The 17,633-nt window shown below is 41.2% G+C and overlaps 1 protein-coding gene across 1 annotated transcript; it reads right to left on the bottom strand.

Annotated features, from left to right (window-relative positions):
• Positions 1 to 9,599: 9,599 nt before the first annotated feature.
• NDUFA13 (NADH:ubiquinone oxidoreductase subunit A13) lies at positions 9,600 to 16,956 on the bottom strand. Its single transcript, XM_075851214.1, has 5 exons — positions 16,799 to 16,956; positions 15,461 to 15,539; positions 12,930 to 13,001; positions 11,359 to 11,428; positions 9,600 to 9,768 (listed from the first exon to the last, which is right to left on the bottom strand). Exons 1-5 carry the CDS (start codon positions 16,890 to 16,892, stop codon positions 9,649 to 9,651), a joined length of 435 nt encoding a protein of 144 aa, XP_075707329.1. The 5' UTR covers positions 16,893 to 16,956; the 3' UTR covers positions 9,600 to 9,648.
• Between the last annotated feature and the right edge of the window lie 677 nt (positions 16,957 to 17,633).

The raw sequence follows: 17,633 nt of genomic DNA, 5'->3' as shown, positions 1-17,633 counted from the left end.
TATCAAGTTGATTGTTTAAATTATATAAGGTACTATAATAGTCCACAAAAGCTTCTGTAATCTTCTGCGGATTAAGAATTTTATTACCATTCGTGTCAATAATATAGGGAATTTTCTATTTCGCCTCTCTGTATAGCAAGAAGCTTGGACGCTCTATTGCCTTGCCAATAATGAGTCAACTTAGATTTCCTGAGGTTGAGTTCATACCTATTTTGCATATATAGGTATAAGGCCTTATTCACACGGACGTGTCAGTTTTGCAAGTGCACAACAAACGTTTCGTTTTGCGCGCGCAAAAGGTCCGTGTGTCATCAGCATATGATGCGCGGCTGCGTGATTTTTGCGCAGCCGGCATCATTATGGCACACTGTCTTTATGTTTGCAAACAAAAAAGCACGTGGTGCTTTTCTGCTTTCATTCATTTATTTTACTGCTGTTGCACGAATCACGCGCGGCACCCGGAAGTGCTTCCGTGTGCCGAGCGCGATTTGCACGCACCCATTGACTTCAATGTGTGCGTGCAGCGCGAAACACGGGCAATTATAAGACATGTCGTGCATTTCACGCAGCGCACATACGCTGCGTGAAATTCACTGACAGTCTGAACGGCCCCATTCATTAACATAGGTCTGTGCACCGCACGTGAAAATCACGCGCGAAGCACGGACGTATTATACGTTCGTGTGAATAAGCCCTAATTAGGAGCGGAGCTTTTTAATTTCTATAAGGGTTTGAGAGGAGAAATTTGATTTATTGCTATCCTCTAAGGTTTTTATTTTGTTCATAAGACTATCAATGGTTACCATACTTTTTTTCTTTTCAGTCGCTACCAGTTTAATAAGAAGGCCCCTGATCACTGAAGTTTCACCATTGTCATTTATTTCAAAATATTCTGTTAAATTAATTTAAATTTGATTAGACAAGTCGGATTTATTCAAAAGTGAATTATTCATTCTCCAAGGAAAGGAAGGCAGGTTATTGAATTCCTCAGAAATAGTTATAGAGATAGGTGCATGGTCAGACCAAGATATAATATCAATCTTAGTGTGTACGTTTTTTTGTAATAACCATTTATCTGTAAGAAATAGGTCAATACGGGAGTATATTTTATGGGGGTTAGAGAAGAAATTGTAATCTCTTTAGTTTTCATGAAGGATTCTCCAAGTATCATATAAACTTTCTTTAACCCCTTCCCGCAATTTCACGTCCAGTTACGTGATGGGAGCTGGTGTTTTCCCGCAATTCCACGTAACTGTACGTGAAAGAGATGTTACAGCTGGCACCCTGAGGTATCGGCCAGGACCGGAGCTAGCCTCCGATCCGACCGATTAACCCCTCACATGCTGCGTTCAATAGAGATCGCAGCACGTGAGGAGTTCATAGCCACCGGAACCCCAGCAACGTGATCGCTGAGTTGCCGGTGGCTGCAAAGGCGATCGGAGGCCTAATACTTACCTCACGGTCTGCCAATAACGGAATCCTCCTATGACCCGTCGTCATCAGCAGTGGGTGTCCGCTGTATGTTACAGCGGACATCCCACTGTAAAGGCAGGAACCGGAGCTAGCTCCGATTCCTGCCATTAACCCCTTCAATGCAGCGATCCAGTGCAATCGCTGCATCAAAGTGGTTTGTATGAAATCGGCAGCATGCCATGCGATGGCAAGGCTGGCGACTGCTACCATGGCAACAGGAGACCTAACAATGGCTTCCTATCTGCCATTACGGAAGCCGATTAGGCCTCGTCCGGAGACAGAGCCTGATCAGCTTGCTGTCAGTGAACAGCTGACAGTTCTAATAAATTGCACTACATAGGTAGTGCAATGTATTAGAACATCAAACAAACAGTTGGACCCCCAAGTCCCCTAGTGGGACTAAAGAAAAGTGTAAAAAAAAAGTGTACAAATAAAAGTTGTAAAAAATACAATAAAAATTTCAAGTAATAAAATAAAACACAATCGCCATTTTTCCCTTATCAAGTCATTTATTATTGAAAAAAATAATAAAGCCATACATATTTAGTATTGCTGCGACTGTAACAGCCTTAACTATAAAAATATTATGTTATTTATTCCACACAGTGAACGCCGTAAAAAAAAACACAACTAAAAAATACTGACATAATTGCTATTTTTTGGTCACTTTGTCTTCCAAAAATTTAAATGAAAAGTTATCAAAAAGTCGCATGTACCCAAAAATGGTACCTATAAAAACTATAACTCGTCTTGCTAAAAACAAGCCCTCATACAGCTCCGTCGACTAAAAAATGAAAACCGTTATGGATCTCACAACTTGGCAACAGAAAAAATCCATTCTCTTTACAAAAGTTATTTTATTGTGCAAAAAGTTGTAAAACATAAAAAAGTGCTATAAATTAGGTATCACCGGAATCGGACTGACCCGCAGAATAAAGGTAACATGTAACTTATAACGCGTGGTGAACGCTGTATAAAAAGAACTAAAAAAAATGCCAGAATTGCTGGTTTTTGGTCACCTTGCCTCCCAAAAAAAAGGATAACAAGTGATCAAAAAGTCGTATGTACCCCAAAATGGTACCAATAAAAACTACAGCTCATCCCACAAAAAAAACAGCCCTCATACCACTACGTCTATGAAAAAATAAAATTAGTTAAGGCTCCAGTAAGTCAGGAAAGAAATAATATGCAGTTGTGCCGACCCGAGGGGAACATTTCTTCTGTTTCAAGTGGCGAATTATCAAAGCCTCTAAAATTAGGGAACCAGTAAGGGGAGGGCCCAAACATATCTGCTGGAAGTGAGGGTGCCCGTATTATACCAGGACAACACTTCCCAGCAAAATTCCTCAAACTACAAAGAGTGTGGACCAAAAGGGGAATAAGTAAGGACCATTTATTAGTGAGACACTGGACTGTGCAGAAAGGATTGTGTCACAGCGTAACACACATCTATGGATTTTATTGTTTTTTTTTACCCATTATACCACCTGACTATGCCTCCTAATATACTCCGCCTGGCTTACATGTACCCCCACATTATAAACGGAAACACCAGTAAAACTCCAAACAAAACTAGTACCAAGCAAAATCCACGCTCCAAAGGCCAAATGGCGCTACCTCCCTTCTGAACCCTACAGTGTGCCCAAACAGCAGTTTACTTCCACATAAATGGCATCGCCATACCCGGGAGAACCCTTTTAACAATTTTTGGGGTGTGTGTCTCCAGTGGCACAAGCTGGGCACGACATATTTGCCACTGAAATAGCATATCTAGGGAAAAATTGTCATTTTTACTTTGCACCTTCCGCAGCGTAATAATTAATGGAAAAGACCTATGGGGTGAAAATGCTCACTACACCCCTTAATAAATGTCTTGAGGGGTGCAGTTTCCAAAATGGGGTAACTTCTCTGCAGTTTCTTTTATTATTTCCCATCAGAGCCCTGCAATTGTGATCCAATACTTTGTAAATTGCCAAATTAGGCCTTCATTTTACATGGTACTCTTTCACTCCTGAGCCTGGTCGAATGTCCAGGCAACAGATCAGGGCCACACGTAGGGTGTTTCTAAAACCGGGAAACACAGCATAATAATTAGAGAGCTGTCTTGTTATGGTGGCACAAGCTGGCACCATATTGGCATATCTATGGAAAAAATCAAATTTTCACTCTGCAACATCGAGTGCACACCAATACTTGCCACTGAATTGGCATATCTTGGGAAAATTTTTAATTTTTACTTTGCACCATACGCAGCACATTTATTTATGGTAAACACCTGCGGGGTTAATATGGTCACTACACACCTAGGTGAATACCTTGAGGTGTGTAGTTTCCAAAATGGGGTCACTTCTGGGGGGGATACACTGTTTTGGTCCCACAGGGACTTTGCAAATGCAACAAAGCACCCAGAAACCAATCCAGCAAAATCTGTACTCCAAAAGTCAAATGGCGCTCTTTCCCTTCTGAGCCCTACTCTGTGCCCAAACAGCAGTTAATGACCACATATGTGGTATTGCCATACACAGGAGAAGTTGCTTTACAAGTGTTGGGGTGCTTTTTTTTATTTATTTGTTGATAAAATTAAACATTTTCAGTTAAAACTACGTCTTATTGAAGAAAAAGGATTTTTTTAATTTTCACTGCCCAATTCTAATAAAATCTATGAAACGCCTGTGGGGTCAAAATGCTCACTACACCCCTAGATGAATTCCTCAAGGGGTGTAGTTTCGTGAATCGAGTCACTTTTGGGGAGTTTCCACTGTACTGGTACCTTAGGAGCTTTGCAAAAGTGACATGGTGTCAAGAAACCAATCCAGCAAAATCTGTGCTTCAAAAGCCAAATGGCGCTCCTTCTCTTCTGATGCTTGCCGTGTGCCCAAACAGCAGTTTATGACCACAAGTGGGGTATTGCCATACTCCAGCGAAGTTGCTTTACAAATGTTGGGGTTCTTTTATTCCTTTATTTGTTGAGAAAATAAAAAATTTTGAGCTAAAGCTACTTCTTATTGGAAAAAAAGGATTTTTTTTTAATCTTCACTGCCCAATTCTAACAAAATCTATGAAACCCCTGTGGGTTCAAAATGCTCACTACACACCTAGATGGATTCTTCAAAGGGTGTAGTTTCCTAAATGGACTCACTTTTTTGGTGTTTTCACTGTTTTGGTCCCTTAGGGGCTTTGCAAATGCGACGTGGTCTCCGCAAACCATTCCTGCTAAATTTGAGCTTCAAAAGCCAAATGGTGCTCTTTCCCTTCTAAGCCCTGCCGTGTGTCCAAACAGCCGTTTATGACCATATGTGAGGTGCTGTTTTACTCGGGAGAAATTGTTTTACAAATGTAGTGGTGCATTTTCTCCTTTAGGGTATGTTCACACGCTGAGAGGCAGTTACGTGTGAAAAGACAGACTGTTAACAGCTGCCTCGTTTCACACGTAAAAGCTCCTCCTTGTAATTTACGAGGCGTCTGAGACGCTCGTAAACCTTGAGCCGTGCTTCATTGATTTCAATGAAGAACGGCTCAAATTACGTGGCAAAGAAGTGCCCTGCACTTCTTTGCCGAGGCAGTAAATTTACGCGTCGTCGTTTGACAGCTGTCAAACAACGACGCGTAAATTACAGGTCGTCTGCACAGTACGTCGGCAAACCCATTCAAATGAATGGGCAGATGTTTGCCGACGTATTGCAGCCCTATTTTCAGACGTAAAACGAGGCATAATACGCCTCGTATACGTCTGAAATTTGGCCGTGTGAACATACCCTTAGTCCTTGTGGAAAGTCTAAGAAAACGTAGGTTTAGCTAATTTTGAGTGTAGATTTTCATTTTCACGGCCTATTCCAATAATTTCTGCAAAAAACCAGGGGGGTCAAAATGTTCACTATACCCCTAGATAATTTCCTCAAGGGGTATAGTTTCCAAAATGGGGTCACTTTTGGGGGATTTCTACTGTTTTGGCACCGCAAGAGCCTTTCAAACCTGACATGGTGCCTAAAATATTTTCTAATGAAAATAGATGAAAAATGCATTTCTACAAACAAAAAAAGAAATGTGAAAATTTCACATCTACTTTGCCTTAATTCCTTGGAAATGTCTAAAGGGTTAAAGGACAGGTGTCGCGGAAATTTTTTTTTATAGAAATTTGCTTTTAGTGTTATTAAAATACATTTTATTTATTTGTGTTTTACTTTTTTCTTAGTTTTACTTCACTATGGGGGCTGCCATTTTTTTTTTCATCTCTGTATGTGTCGATTAACGACACATACAGAGATAGAATACGGCACATACATCCCCATAGAGAATGCAAACGCTCCCACACAGTCCAAAAGGAAGGTCTTCGGCCGAGCGACATCCGGCGCCATTTTCATGTGGACCAGAAGCCGCGGCCGGACAGTAAGAGGACTACTTCCGGTCGCGGCTTCCGGACATATGTTCAGAAGCAAGGACTAGGAGCGGAGGGAGCAGGTAAGTTATGTTTGTGTACGTTCGTGTTTTACTGTGTGATCACCACTGTATGTAAGCCTACTACACTGTGCATTCGCTCAAAAAATGGCGGCACACAGTGTAGGAGGTTTGAACATTCAACCCCCTCCTTTCTCCTGGCACTAGCCAGGATAAAGGAGGGGGATTGTTTGAGCACACTAGAGCGAGTGTGTCTTCTCCAATTTTGCAGCATAAAGCAATGAGGTTGCTTTACCACATGCCAATGCTGCAATTTTGGGCATTGCTCCCTCTAGTGACCAGCACATGGAAATGTTATAAATTAGAATCTAATTTATAATATTTCCTGACTTGTGAAAAATTTTAAAAAATTAGAACAATGTGTAATCGTGTATATACTAACGGTTTAACTAAAAAAAAAAAAAAAAAATTTCTAGCGACACATTCCCTTTAAAACTTTCTAAATGCTGTTTTTAATACTTTGAGGGGTAAAGTTTTTAAAATGGGGTGACTTATCGGGGGTTTCTAATATATAAGGCCCTAAAATCCGCTTCACAACTGAACTGGTCCCTGTAAAAATAGCCTTTTGAAATTTTCTTGAAAATGTGAGAAATTGCTGCTAAAGTTCTAAGCCTTGTAACGTCCTAGAAAAATAAAAGGATGTTCAAAAAACAATGCCAATCTAAAGTAGACATATGGGTGATGTTAATTAGCAACAATTTTGTGTGGTAATACTATCTGTCTTACAAGCAGATACATATAAATGTAGAAAAATGCAAATTTTTGCAATTTTTCGCTAAATTTTGGCGTTTTCACAATTAAATACTTAATGTATCGAGCAAATTTTGCCAGTAACAAAGTCCAATGTGTCACGAGAAAACAATCTCAGAATCGCTTGGATAGGTAAAAGCATTCCGGAGTTATTACCACATAAAGTGACCCGTCAGATTTTAAAAAATTAGCTGTGTCCTGAAGGCCTCATGCACACTTCCATCACCGACGGATCCGTGTGTCCATTTTTGTTTCCTTGTGCACTCCGTTTCCGTTCCGTGTTTCTGTTTTACACGGATGTTGTGCTTCCGTTTAAAAAATGGAAAGTAAACTTCATTTGAACTTGTCACATGTCCAGGAAACACCCATAGAAAGGTTCCAAGAAGTTTTTGGTGCTGTTTTCTGCAGCTTTCAGAGCATAGAGAACAGTTTGGGATTACTCTGCTTGGCTTGCTTTTGTTTTTTTTTTTATTTTTGGAGTGAAATGTGTGCATTTACATACATATTTTGTGACGCTGGGCACTAGTTTCCTGCTGCCATCTGTGCGTCAAAAGCTCCTTGGCAAGTTCCTCCCACGTGGCGTCCTTTTTATAGCGGTCGTGGTAGCATTCTGCCCGCGTATCCCACAGTTCTGGGTGATCATGCACCAATGCTACGAGTCTCTCCACATCCATCTTCAGGAATGAATGTGTACTGTAGTCTGTGAACTTTGGCTCACCCAGCCGTTGCTATGGCAATGGATCTGTCAAAAACGGACGGCACACGGAAGCCTTCCGTGTGCCATCGGTTTTTTTCGACTGACCCATTGACTTGTATGGGCCACACGGTCACTGAATCACTGACCAAAGTAGGACATGCTCTACTTTTGACGGGACGGAACAACGGATCCGTTTAAATAACTGAACTGTGCATGGGCCCATTGAAATGAATGGGTTCAGGGTGCTATCACCCTGAAGGAAAAGACTGAAGTGTGCATGAGGCCTTAGGGGCTAAAGAATGCTGTAGGTACATGAACACAACCCATCGAACATGAAGGAGTTGGAGCAGTTTTGCCTGGAAGAATAGGCAAAAATCCTAGTGTCTAAACGTGCCAAGCTAATTAGAGACATATCCAAAGAGACTTGTATCTGTAATTGCCGCAGAAAAGCAGCTCCAGGAAGCATTGACTTTAAGGGTATGTGCACACACACTAATTACGTTCGTAATTGACGGACATATTTCGACCGCAAGTACCGGACCGAACACAGTGCAGGGAGCCGAGCTCCTAGCATCAGTTATGTACGATGCTAGGAGTCCCTGCCTCGCTGCAGGACCACTGTCACGTACTGTAATCATGTTTTCAGTACGGGACAGTTGTCCTGCAGCGAGGCAGGGACTCCTAGCATCGTACATAAGTATGATGCATGGAGCCCGGCTCCCTGCACTGTGTTCGGTCCGGTACTTGCGGCCGAAATACGTCCGTCAATTACGGACGTAATTAGTGTGTGTGCACATACCCTTAGGATTTCTGTTTGCCTTACATATTATTTGTGCCACAGTAAAAGAAAAAAAACATATTTTGCACATTCAAAATTGGTAGACATGATGTGTAGATCAAATGGTACAAACCCCCCCCAGAAATCTATTTTCATTTCAAGGTTGTAATGCAACAAAACAGGAAAAACACCAAGGGGTGAATACTTTTGCATGGCCCTGTAATATTCCCTCCAAGTTGTGCCCTCCGGTAATGATAGTATGAGAGAAGATAAGGGCACAACACCCATCAGAATGCCATTTTAAAAGGGAAGGTGTCATGTTTTTTTTTTTTATTATGTTGCTTTTAATAACAATTCTATTTGTTTGTGTTCTCATTTTTTTACTGTATTCATACTTTTACTTCTCTATGGGGGCTGCCATTTTTTTTTCATCTCTGTATGTGTCAATTAACGACACATACAGAGATGCTATACAGCACATACATCCCCATAGAGAATGCGAACGGGAGCCATTCCATTCTCAGAAGCGTGCACCGCTCCCACAGACCAAAACTCGTTCGTGGAGCGAAATCCGGCGCCATTTTCACGTGGACAGGAAGCCGCTGCTGGACAGTAAGAGGACGACTTCCGGCCATATGTTCAACGAAGCGAAGGTGCAAGCAAGAGGAGCGTAGGCGGCAAGAACTTTGTTAGACCAGCGGAGGCAGGAGCAGGTAATTTATGTTCGTGTATGTGATGTGTGTATTATGTTCATGTGATACGGTCTGCTGAGCCCTGTATCTAATCCTCCTACACTGTGAAGTCGCTCAGAAAATGGCGGCACACAGTGCAAAAGGTTTGAAGATTCAAACCCCTCCTTTTCCTGGCACTAGCCAGAAGAGGGGAGGGGGGATTGTGTGAGGACACTAAAGGAGAGTGTGTCCACCCCAAATTTGCAGCATAAATCAATAAGGTTACGTTACCACAGTGACCATGCTGCAATTTTAGGCACTGCTCCCTCTAGTGGCCAGCACATGGAAATGTTATAAATTAGAATCTAATTTATAATATTTCCTGACTTGTGAAAAAATTAAAACAACGTGTAATCACTTATATACTAAATTTTTAACTGAAAAAAAAATTAAAATAAATTTCTAGCGACACATTCCCTTTAAGGCTTTCCAGAGCAAACAGCTAAAGGAAGTACTACCTTTTATTCATCTCATGTACCATTTTTACAACAAATATCTGTATATAAAACATTTCTCGAGTCTTCTGCATGTAAGAAAAGAATAAAACTGAATGACATTCCAGGTTTTCCCTATAAAGCAAAATTTCTCTCGTAGCTTAACCCAAGTGATATGTCTTGGAGACGACAGTGACATCTGTGAAGTATGGAGAAGCCGTTCCTTAATACTGGAGAACTCGTTTAAATGAGATTTTTTTGTTTTGTAAGATAAGACAAAGTTTGGAGAAAGTTTTATTTCAAATATTAAATACATAGTCCAAATGTGGCTCAAACATACCACTGGAAGTCAGAACCTGCCTTAATCAGTTCCTTCCGTGGACGGAGGTTGTAAAGTTCATTTAGTGTGGGAGCCACCCAGCGGTCCGTGTTAAAGACAGATTCTCCAACCTATCAAACAAAAGCACACTAGGATGTAAATTTAATCTCCATGAGGGGGGACAAAAAAAACAAAAAAAAAAATAAAATACCTCCTCAAACACCGCAACAATAATACTGAACACAATTTAGCAGAATAGAGTAAAATGTGCGCTATTTAACGATACGGTTTATTTTGGACTACAGGATGCAATGTTGTTTTTTAATCTCTGCATTCTGATAGCCACGAGGGTATGTTCACACCGTTTTCTTCAGGAAAATTTCTGAGCTTAAAGGCCTTGAAATAGGCCTGGAAACACACTAGCAAAACGCCTACAACCAACTTCCCATTGAATTCAATGGGACCTAAAATTGTCTTTACGCTGCGGAATTCAAAAAAAATGCTACGTAAAAAAGTGTTAGGGTATGTTGACGGAGCTGTGTGAGAACACATTTTTATTTGTACCGTTTTGGGTTACACATGACAGGTTACTGTGCAGGTTTAAAAATGTGATGGTTTTAGAGTTTGGGTCGTTAAGGACACGGAGATACCTAGAATGTATTTTTTCACTTTTTTCCCCTCTTTTTAGATTTTTAAACAATTCATTTAACTTTTAGTGCCACTGGGGGAGTAGACTATGCGATCCTTTGATCGCTGATATAAGATACAGTGCAATATTTCTGTATTAGTGTATTATGCCGGTCAGCGTAACGCTAACTAATATCCTATTAGACCTTAATAGGTGTGTTAAGGAGGGAATGGGTGAGAGGTAGCCCCCTCCTTATGTCTAACCACCTAGATGCTGTGGTCAGCATTGATCACAGCATCTAATGGGGTAAATGGCCAGGCTCTGAGTTATCTAGGATCCCGATCTTTAAAGTGAGACATCGGCTGTATAATACAGCCAGACCGCGCCATTACATACATTTGTATCTGATAGCGGAAACTATACAGTACTGATTTAAATAAATGTACATCATGGGGTGGTAAGGGGTTACTGAACATTAGAAAGGGTTTTTAATATGTTAATTCAATGCGGAGATATGATCACTCTAAATTACAGGCCCATAGGACGCACTACTGAGAGATTCTGATGGTAACATGCCCCCTTTTGTTGTCTGTCAAATGAAATTCTAACACGAAGACCTGGCGTGATTTTCCAATCCCCATCTAAATTAGGGCTTCTCAATATTGTCTTAAACTAACCCAAAACAGGACAGGTCTTGTGGATTTCCCATAGAGAAAACACGTGCCAATTAAAAATTTAGGGAAACTCAATACATCTATTGGGGTTCCTTGCGGACTAGATTAAGAAAACACTGACCTACATCAATACATCTGCCACTATTTGAGCCAGGTAGGAGGTTGTCACTATGATAACACTAAACTTGACAAAATATAAGAAGGGGGCACGTCATCAGAATCCCTTAAAGTGCAGCACAGCATAAAAGAGATTAAACAACTCTTTGAAATACATTCTAAACACTGATGCATAGAGAATGTCATCTGGTGCTTTTCTATTGATAAAAGAATTTACGCAATATACATCGTAACGTACATAACCATCCAACTAGATATTTTACCCCAAGTAAACACTTATTGGGTATGTTACATATTCTTACCTTCCAGCCTGGAACATCTTTCATGATAATGGCCTCTTGCTCCAAGTTCTCTCGCATAACTCGTAATATCCTTTTAAAAGACAGTTAGGTTTACACTGAAGAAGCTATAATAAGTATAAAATAGTATAAGCTTTATAAAAATAAATAAAAAACAATTTAAAGCCATAAACGAGTGATCATTGGGGGTCCCACTCCTTGGATCGCCACCGATCAGAATGCAGTGGTTCCTTTAATGTTTATCCAGGAACAATCGTGCGTCCATACATGCATCTGTGCCTGGTACTGCAGCTAAGCCCATTTTCAAATGACCCTTACCAATCACATGCTGAACATAACCCCTTCAATAACGAAGGGTGGCCAGATGTTCAATTAGTGTCAATGCTCTACTGCGGTGAATAGGGTTTTTAATAATTAATAAAAATTGTATTGCTATGGCACATAGTTCCATGGATGATATTATCTCTTAAACCATAGAGGACAAGTTTTTTTTTCTCTTTGCACTCATAACTTTTTATTTTTAGGTTGAAACAGATGTACGAGGCCTTGTATGTTTTTTTTTGCACTTTCTTTAGCATTTTTTTGGTACACGTGTTATATTAATTTTTATAATGGGAAAGGTGCAGAAAATAAAAATGTATTCCACCATAATTTTTAGTCTGAAAACCAATCATTGTAAATGTTATAAATGTATTGCACAGGTTGCTACTATTGTGGGATATTAAATATGTGGTATCTTGGGACATATTTAATATTTATTAAAAAAAATTAAAGGGTGTTTCGTACTCCGTTACAAATATCTGTTACAAAGTGTCAGCACATCAAGTGCTATAAAACTTTAGAATATACGTATTCTGCCTCTTCAAGCAGTTACAACTTTTACAGCGAATCAGTCAGAGCTGCCGCAGGTCTGTCCTCATGATCTGCCACATTGGCATGTGATTTTAAACATAGATATTTTTGTTGTTGTTACAATTTACAGGCATATATTTGCCAGTATGAAAGGCTCCCACGTATAGCGTATAGTACGCAAGCAGTTGTTGGGGCATACCTATGTTTTGCGATCTTATCTCAGCCTTCGTATGCTGCGTCGTGGCATACATAGAGTTAAATGGGGGAGATCAGAGGTTTCCCTGATCTCCCCCATAACAGCAAGGCTGCAGTTGTGCGTTACAGCGATTTGCTTTGATCTCTTTAGCGCAAGGGTAGTACGCACGCAATCGAAACTTTGCAAGTATGCTTGTCATGACGCGGTTTTTGCCCCGTCATGTGTCAGCAAAGATTTAAGAGGGGAATACAGCCAAAATAATCTCTTACATGTTATGAAGGCATATAGAGGCGGCATGTAAGTGGATCCTGTACCTACACAAGTTCTCCAAAAGAAGGAGTCATAGCACTTCATACAGAATACAAGATTAGTGTTACATCTTGGGTTTGGGGACCCATAGAGCAGCACAAGCTGCAAGTAATACAAGTGCATTTTTTGGGGGAAAACTACAGTAGCAATAGATCCCACAGGTGGACTGGCAGAATTGTACAAACAAATATTCTAAACTCATAAATAAACTGGTTACCTTCGATCGGACTCTGCCTGGAAGAGTGGAAGCAATGCTACACGAGTCTCTAAATCTTCAATATAGAGCCGTCTGTAAATGAAAGAATAGACTAAGATCCTCATATTAGGTATGTAAGAACGCTGAAGAATCTATGCTAAAGACATGAAATAGGCAAACTGCAATCCATGACATTATGCCAGACAGATGCAGCCCAAAGCCAGTACAATATTACAAAGGATTCTGCTTTATACAGATCTGTAAGTAAACAGACAGCAATGTCATGGATCCAGCGATAAAGAAGAAACTTGTTTTTCTCATCAAAAATGTACACAACTAACTTTGAAGGCTTTTTAACTTTTCTGTTGTACCAGCGACATGCAATTTCTTCCATTGCTATGACAATGCAATACACAATTTCAGATCAGTTATATTTGTCTAGCAAAGAAAAAAAAAAAAAAAAAGTGGCTTCAAAGAAGAGAAGTGACAGACCAGTGGCATCACATATGAACCACTCGGCTACTGCATCCAAACTTCTAGTCGTGCTCCCAGAGGCAAAGTTCAATATGTAGCCGCTAGTCCTCGGATGGAACAACCACTTTAGGGCCACAATATTTTTTTATCTTCTAAAACGCTGAAAAAAAAGTGTGTGTTTCAAGCGCTATGGCATTTTTTTTTTTAGACAGTTTTTTTTTTCTGTACAGGCACTTTTGTTCTGGTGTTTTTCAAGTCCTATAGAGAAGCCCATGGAAAAAATATACCATACCTAGAGCCATTGACCCCAAAAACCGGTAACATCTGGGAGCAATGCTTTTAAACAGAACAACGCCAGTAAGGCTTCGTTCACATCTGTGTCGGGACTCCGTTCATGGTTTCCATCAGGAGAATCCATACTGATACCATAGATTTTCATTTGCAGCACCATTGATTTCAATGGTGATGAATCCGGTGCAAAAGGTTTCCGTTTGTCACCGTTGCTTAAGGGTTTCGTCGTTTTGACGGAATGAATAGCACAGTTGACTACGGTATTGATTCCGTCAAAGCGATTAGTCACCATTGAAATCAATGGTGATGCAAACGGAAAGCTAGGATTCCGGTTGGTTTCAGTTTGGATTCCGTTTATGGGTTCCCCTGACGGAAAGCTCAGACGGAACCCATGAACGGAGTCCCGATGCAGATGTGAACGAAGCCTTGGCGTGTGCAAAACCGGCCTCAGACAGGAATCGCACATAGTTTTTTTTAGCCAAACACAGGAGTGGATACAAAAAAAAAAAAAAAGGAGACATAAGAGGGGAATTTCTTATGACTGGCAAATCTCAAGAATGTTGGAGAAAAATGCGTCCAATTTATTAAGAGGTAAACACCTCTTAATAAATTAGACGCATTTCTGGCTGTCCGTTAGTCAAATCTTCGCCAGCTACACCTCTTTTGCTGAGCCACACAGCGTAAAACTGATAACTTCCCCTCAGTCTTTTTTTTTCCACGCTGCAAATCTGCAACAATTTATAGTACAAGTCGTGTAGAAATCCCATCCAAACTTGGCAGAAAAAAAATCCACGCATAAAGAGCATGATGCAGGTTTTCAAATCTGCAGCACACTCATTCTTGAGCGGAAATAGCGAGTAGTTTCACCTCCACGGTTGGACTAAGCTTTTTATGTCCACGTGTTTTTTCATGGAGCGCGTGTCCGTTGCGTGAAAGTCACTGCATGTCCTATTCTGGTCTGTTTTTGCAGAGCACGTCATCCATTGAAGTCAATGTGTGTGTGAAGACAATGGACAGAACACAGACAACCTCCATGTGCTGTCAGTGTTTCATGCGTCAGTTGCTAAAGAAATACAGAGGAAAAAAACCAGTAGTAAATCCAGGAGGTGCTTGGAGAGGAGATATGCAGAGGACACACAGACATGCATATTTGTGAATATGTCAAGAACGTTAGTCCCTAGAGAGCTGAAACCCACTGTAAAACCTTTGAAAGCGCCTGATTTACTTATGTACAAAATGTAATGTCGATAGGTCCAGTCGTTTGGCCGTGCATAAAGAACAGCTCTCTGATCAGCTCTACAACATGCTGCCTGCAAATCGGACTGAATTTTCAATGTGATAGGTTCCCTTTAAGGACTTGTCCAGATGTAACAGAATTGCTGCAGAAAATTTGTGCAGCAATTCCGCAGAAACTACCAGAAATTCCACTGCGGAAAAACCGTACCATTTCCTGCATTTTGTTTTTTACTGCAGAAAATGGTACGGATTCTGCTGCATTTTTATCAACGCTGAGAGATGGTGACATCTCCTCTGAAAAACGCAGGAATTCAGCGCACTTTCCACAGCAGGAATTGACATGCTGCGGCACGAAAAATACGCACTGCAGGTCAATTTTGGGATGAAAATTTTCCGCAGCGTGTGGATGAGATTTGTTAAATCTCACCCACTTTGCTGCTACTGTATTCTGTTGCGTATTTTCCATCCACAATACCGGACATCAAATACGTAGCAATTCCGTTACATGTGGACAAGTCCTGAAGGGTTAAAGACTTTAGACTCATCCTTACCGTCTTTCCCTGTTCCAAGTGCCAATTCTCCAGTATCCAAATATCATGACACCAATCCCAACAGCAAACATGGTGTAGCCTATAAATAAAAATAAACTCCATAACATCAACGCCATTTTTTTTTTATTATTAGGGTATATGCACACAGCGTCGTCAAGCAGAAAAAAAAATAATCTGGCTCAAATTTTTTCCCACATTTTTAGGGCATGACTTTTTTTTTTTCCGCAAGCAGACATACTGCCAGGGGAATAAAATAAAAAACAAAAAACAACCCTACCTCCCATAGAAATCAATGGAGGGAAAAATGGCGAGTTTTGTTTGCACCGATTCTGACGCGGTTTCCGTGTCAAAATCAGCTTCAAACAACGAAGTGTGAACTGTGCCCTAAAGGGGTTGTCCAGTCCCTAAACATTGATGGCCTATCCTCAGGATAAGCCATCAGCTGATCGGTCGGGGTCTGACTGCCGATCAGCTGTTTTTAATGGGCCACAGCGCTCCTACAAGCGCTGCTTCCCCTTCATTCCTTATCAGCTTGTACTGTAACTCATGGTCACACTTGCAGCGGCAGTTCACAATATTACAGCCTTCGCCCATTGAAGTGAATGTCAGTCGCCAGCGATACTGTGAACCGCCGCTACAAGTATGTCGGCGATTCAAAGTACGAGAACATAAGGAAAGAAGGGGAAACCGCGCTCGTACGAGCGATGTGATCAGTTAAGCAGGGCACAGGCTTTCTATAGCCTTACACATCTCGGAGGAGAGCTGGAAAATGCTGCCAGGAATTAAAAGGACACATTGCTCATCTAAGGGATTCTGTCACTTCGTTCTAGCGACTGCGGGGGTCTCAGCACCTGGACCGTCACTGACCAAAGCTTTGGATAGGTCTCTATGAAGTGTCACTTTAACTTCGGACTTCGCTTAGGAACGGTTTCCAGTCGCAGCATGGGTTCTGTTAATAAAGGATCCATAACTACAACCGCCAAAAGAGCTACCTGGCCACTGTACCTCTGACACTACATCCTACACTGACAGGGGGTCTGCGGGCCACCACTGATGTGGACTACACAAGATTGTTATACTAGGATTCTATAGTTCAGCGCCAGTACGAGGTCCAGTCTATGGAACTCCATATTAGACCAGCACTGGGGAAACCGTTACCACACACTGTAGATCAGAACGAAGGACAAAGATTATTGACATGGAAGTAAAAGGAATGAACGACACTCTACAAGCTGCATTACATTGAGCAAGCTTTACCTCGCCGGTTGTGTCATTACTGCCTTACCAGAACCAAAACCCCGTCAGCTCTGCACCTCAACCCAATTCCCAGACACCCACCGCTGAAACCACGACGAGGAAGGTTCCTCTTATAATCCACCGGCCCATATCCACCGGGAGGGGGCATGTCCTGCTTCACCTTGGACGCCGCCATCTTCCCCAGCTACAGACCGAAGCCTGTGAGGAAAATCACACGCTGAATATTACGCAAATAAGGAAAGAACGTCTGCGTCTACGCGTAACCGCCATCTTTTGTGTGGCACAGTGCTAAGCGTTCTGAAAACAGACGTGCGTTCCACACGTGACCCATGTGATTGCCGAGCCGGGGAGACGTTCGTCTGAACTTGTGAACTGATAACGTTAAACGAACAGACCCAGTCTGCCGCATACATATTAAAGAAGGCAATATAGAAATATAAAAAAAAGATTATTTATTGTAAATGAGCATTAACCATGGCAACCAGATAACCGGTCAGGTTAGAGAATGAGAGTAGTTTAGGCAACTGGTCAACTTTTTGTGCTGGAACCTGCAGTCATTGTAAATCGCCTCATATCTGTCACGTGATGAAAGTATCTTGAGTACATTTGATAAATATGGCTGGACCAGAAAGTCTAAGGCTATGTTCACACGCTTAATAAAAACGGCTGAAAATACAGAGCTGTTTTTAAGGGAAAACAGCTCCTGATTTTCAGGCGTTTTTAAGCAACTTGCGTCTTTTGCGGTCGTTTTTGGAGCTGTTTTTTCTATTCAGTCAATGAAAAACGGCGCAAGAAGTGACATGCACTTCTTTTTATGAGGCGTTTTTTTTTACACGGCCGTTTTTAAAAACTGGGAACGGAACACAGTTTTTCCCATTTTAATCAATGGGCAGATTTTGGGAGGCGTTCAGCCCCC

The sequence above is a fragment of the Rhinoderma darwinii genome, chromosome 1, assembly GCF_050947455.1.
Source record: "Rhinoderma darwinii isolate aRhiDar2 chromosome 1, aRhiDar2.hap1, whole genome shotgun sequence".
In the NCBI taxonomy this organism is placed as follows: Eukaryota; Metazoa; Chordata; class Amphibia; order Anura; family Rhinodermatidae; genus Rhinoderma; species Rhinoderma darwinii.
Note: the sequence above shows the minus strand (reverse complement) of the source record. Positions and strands in the feature narration are given on the sequence as shown.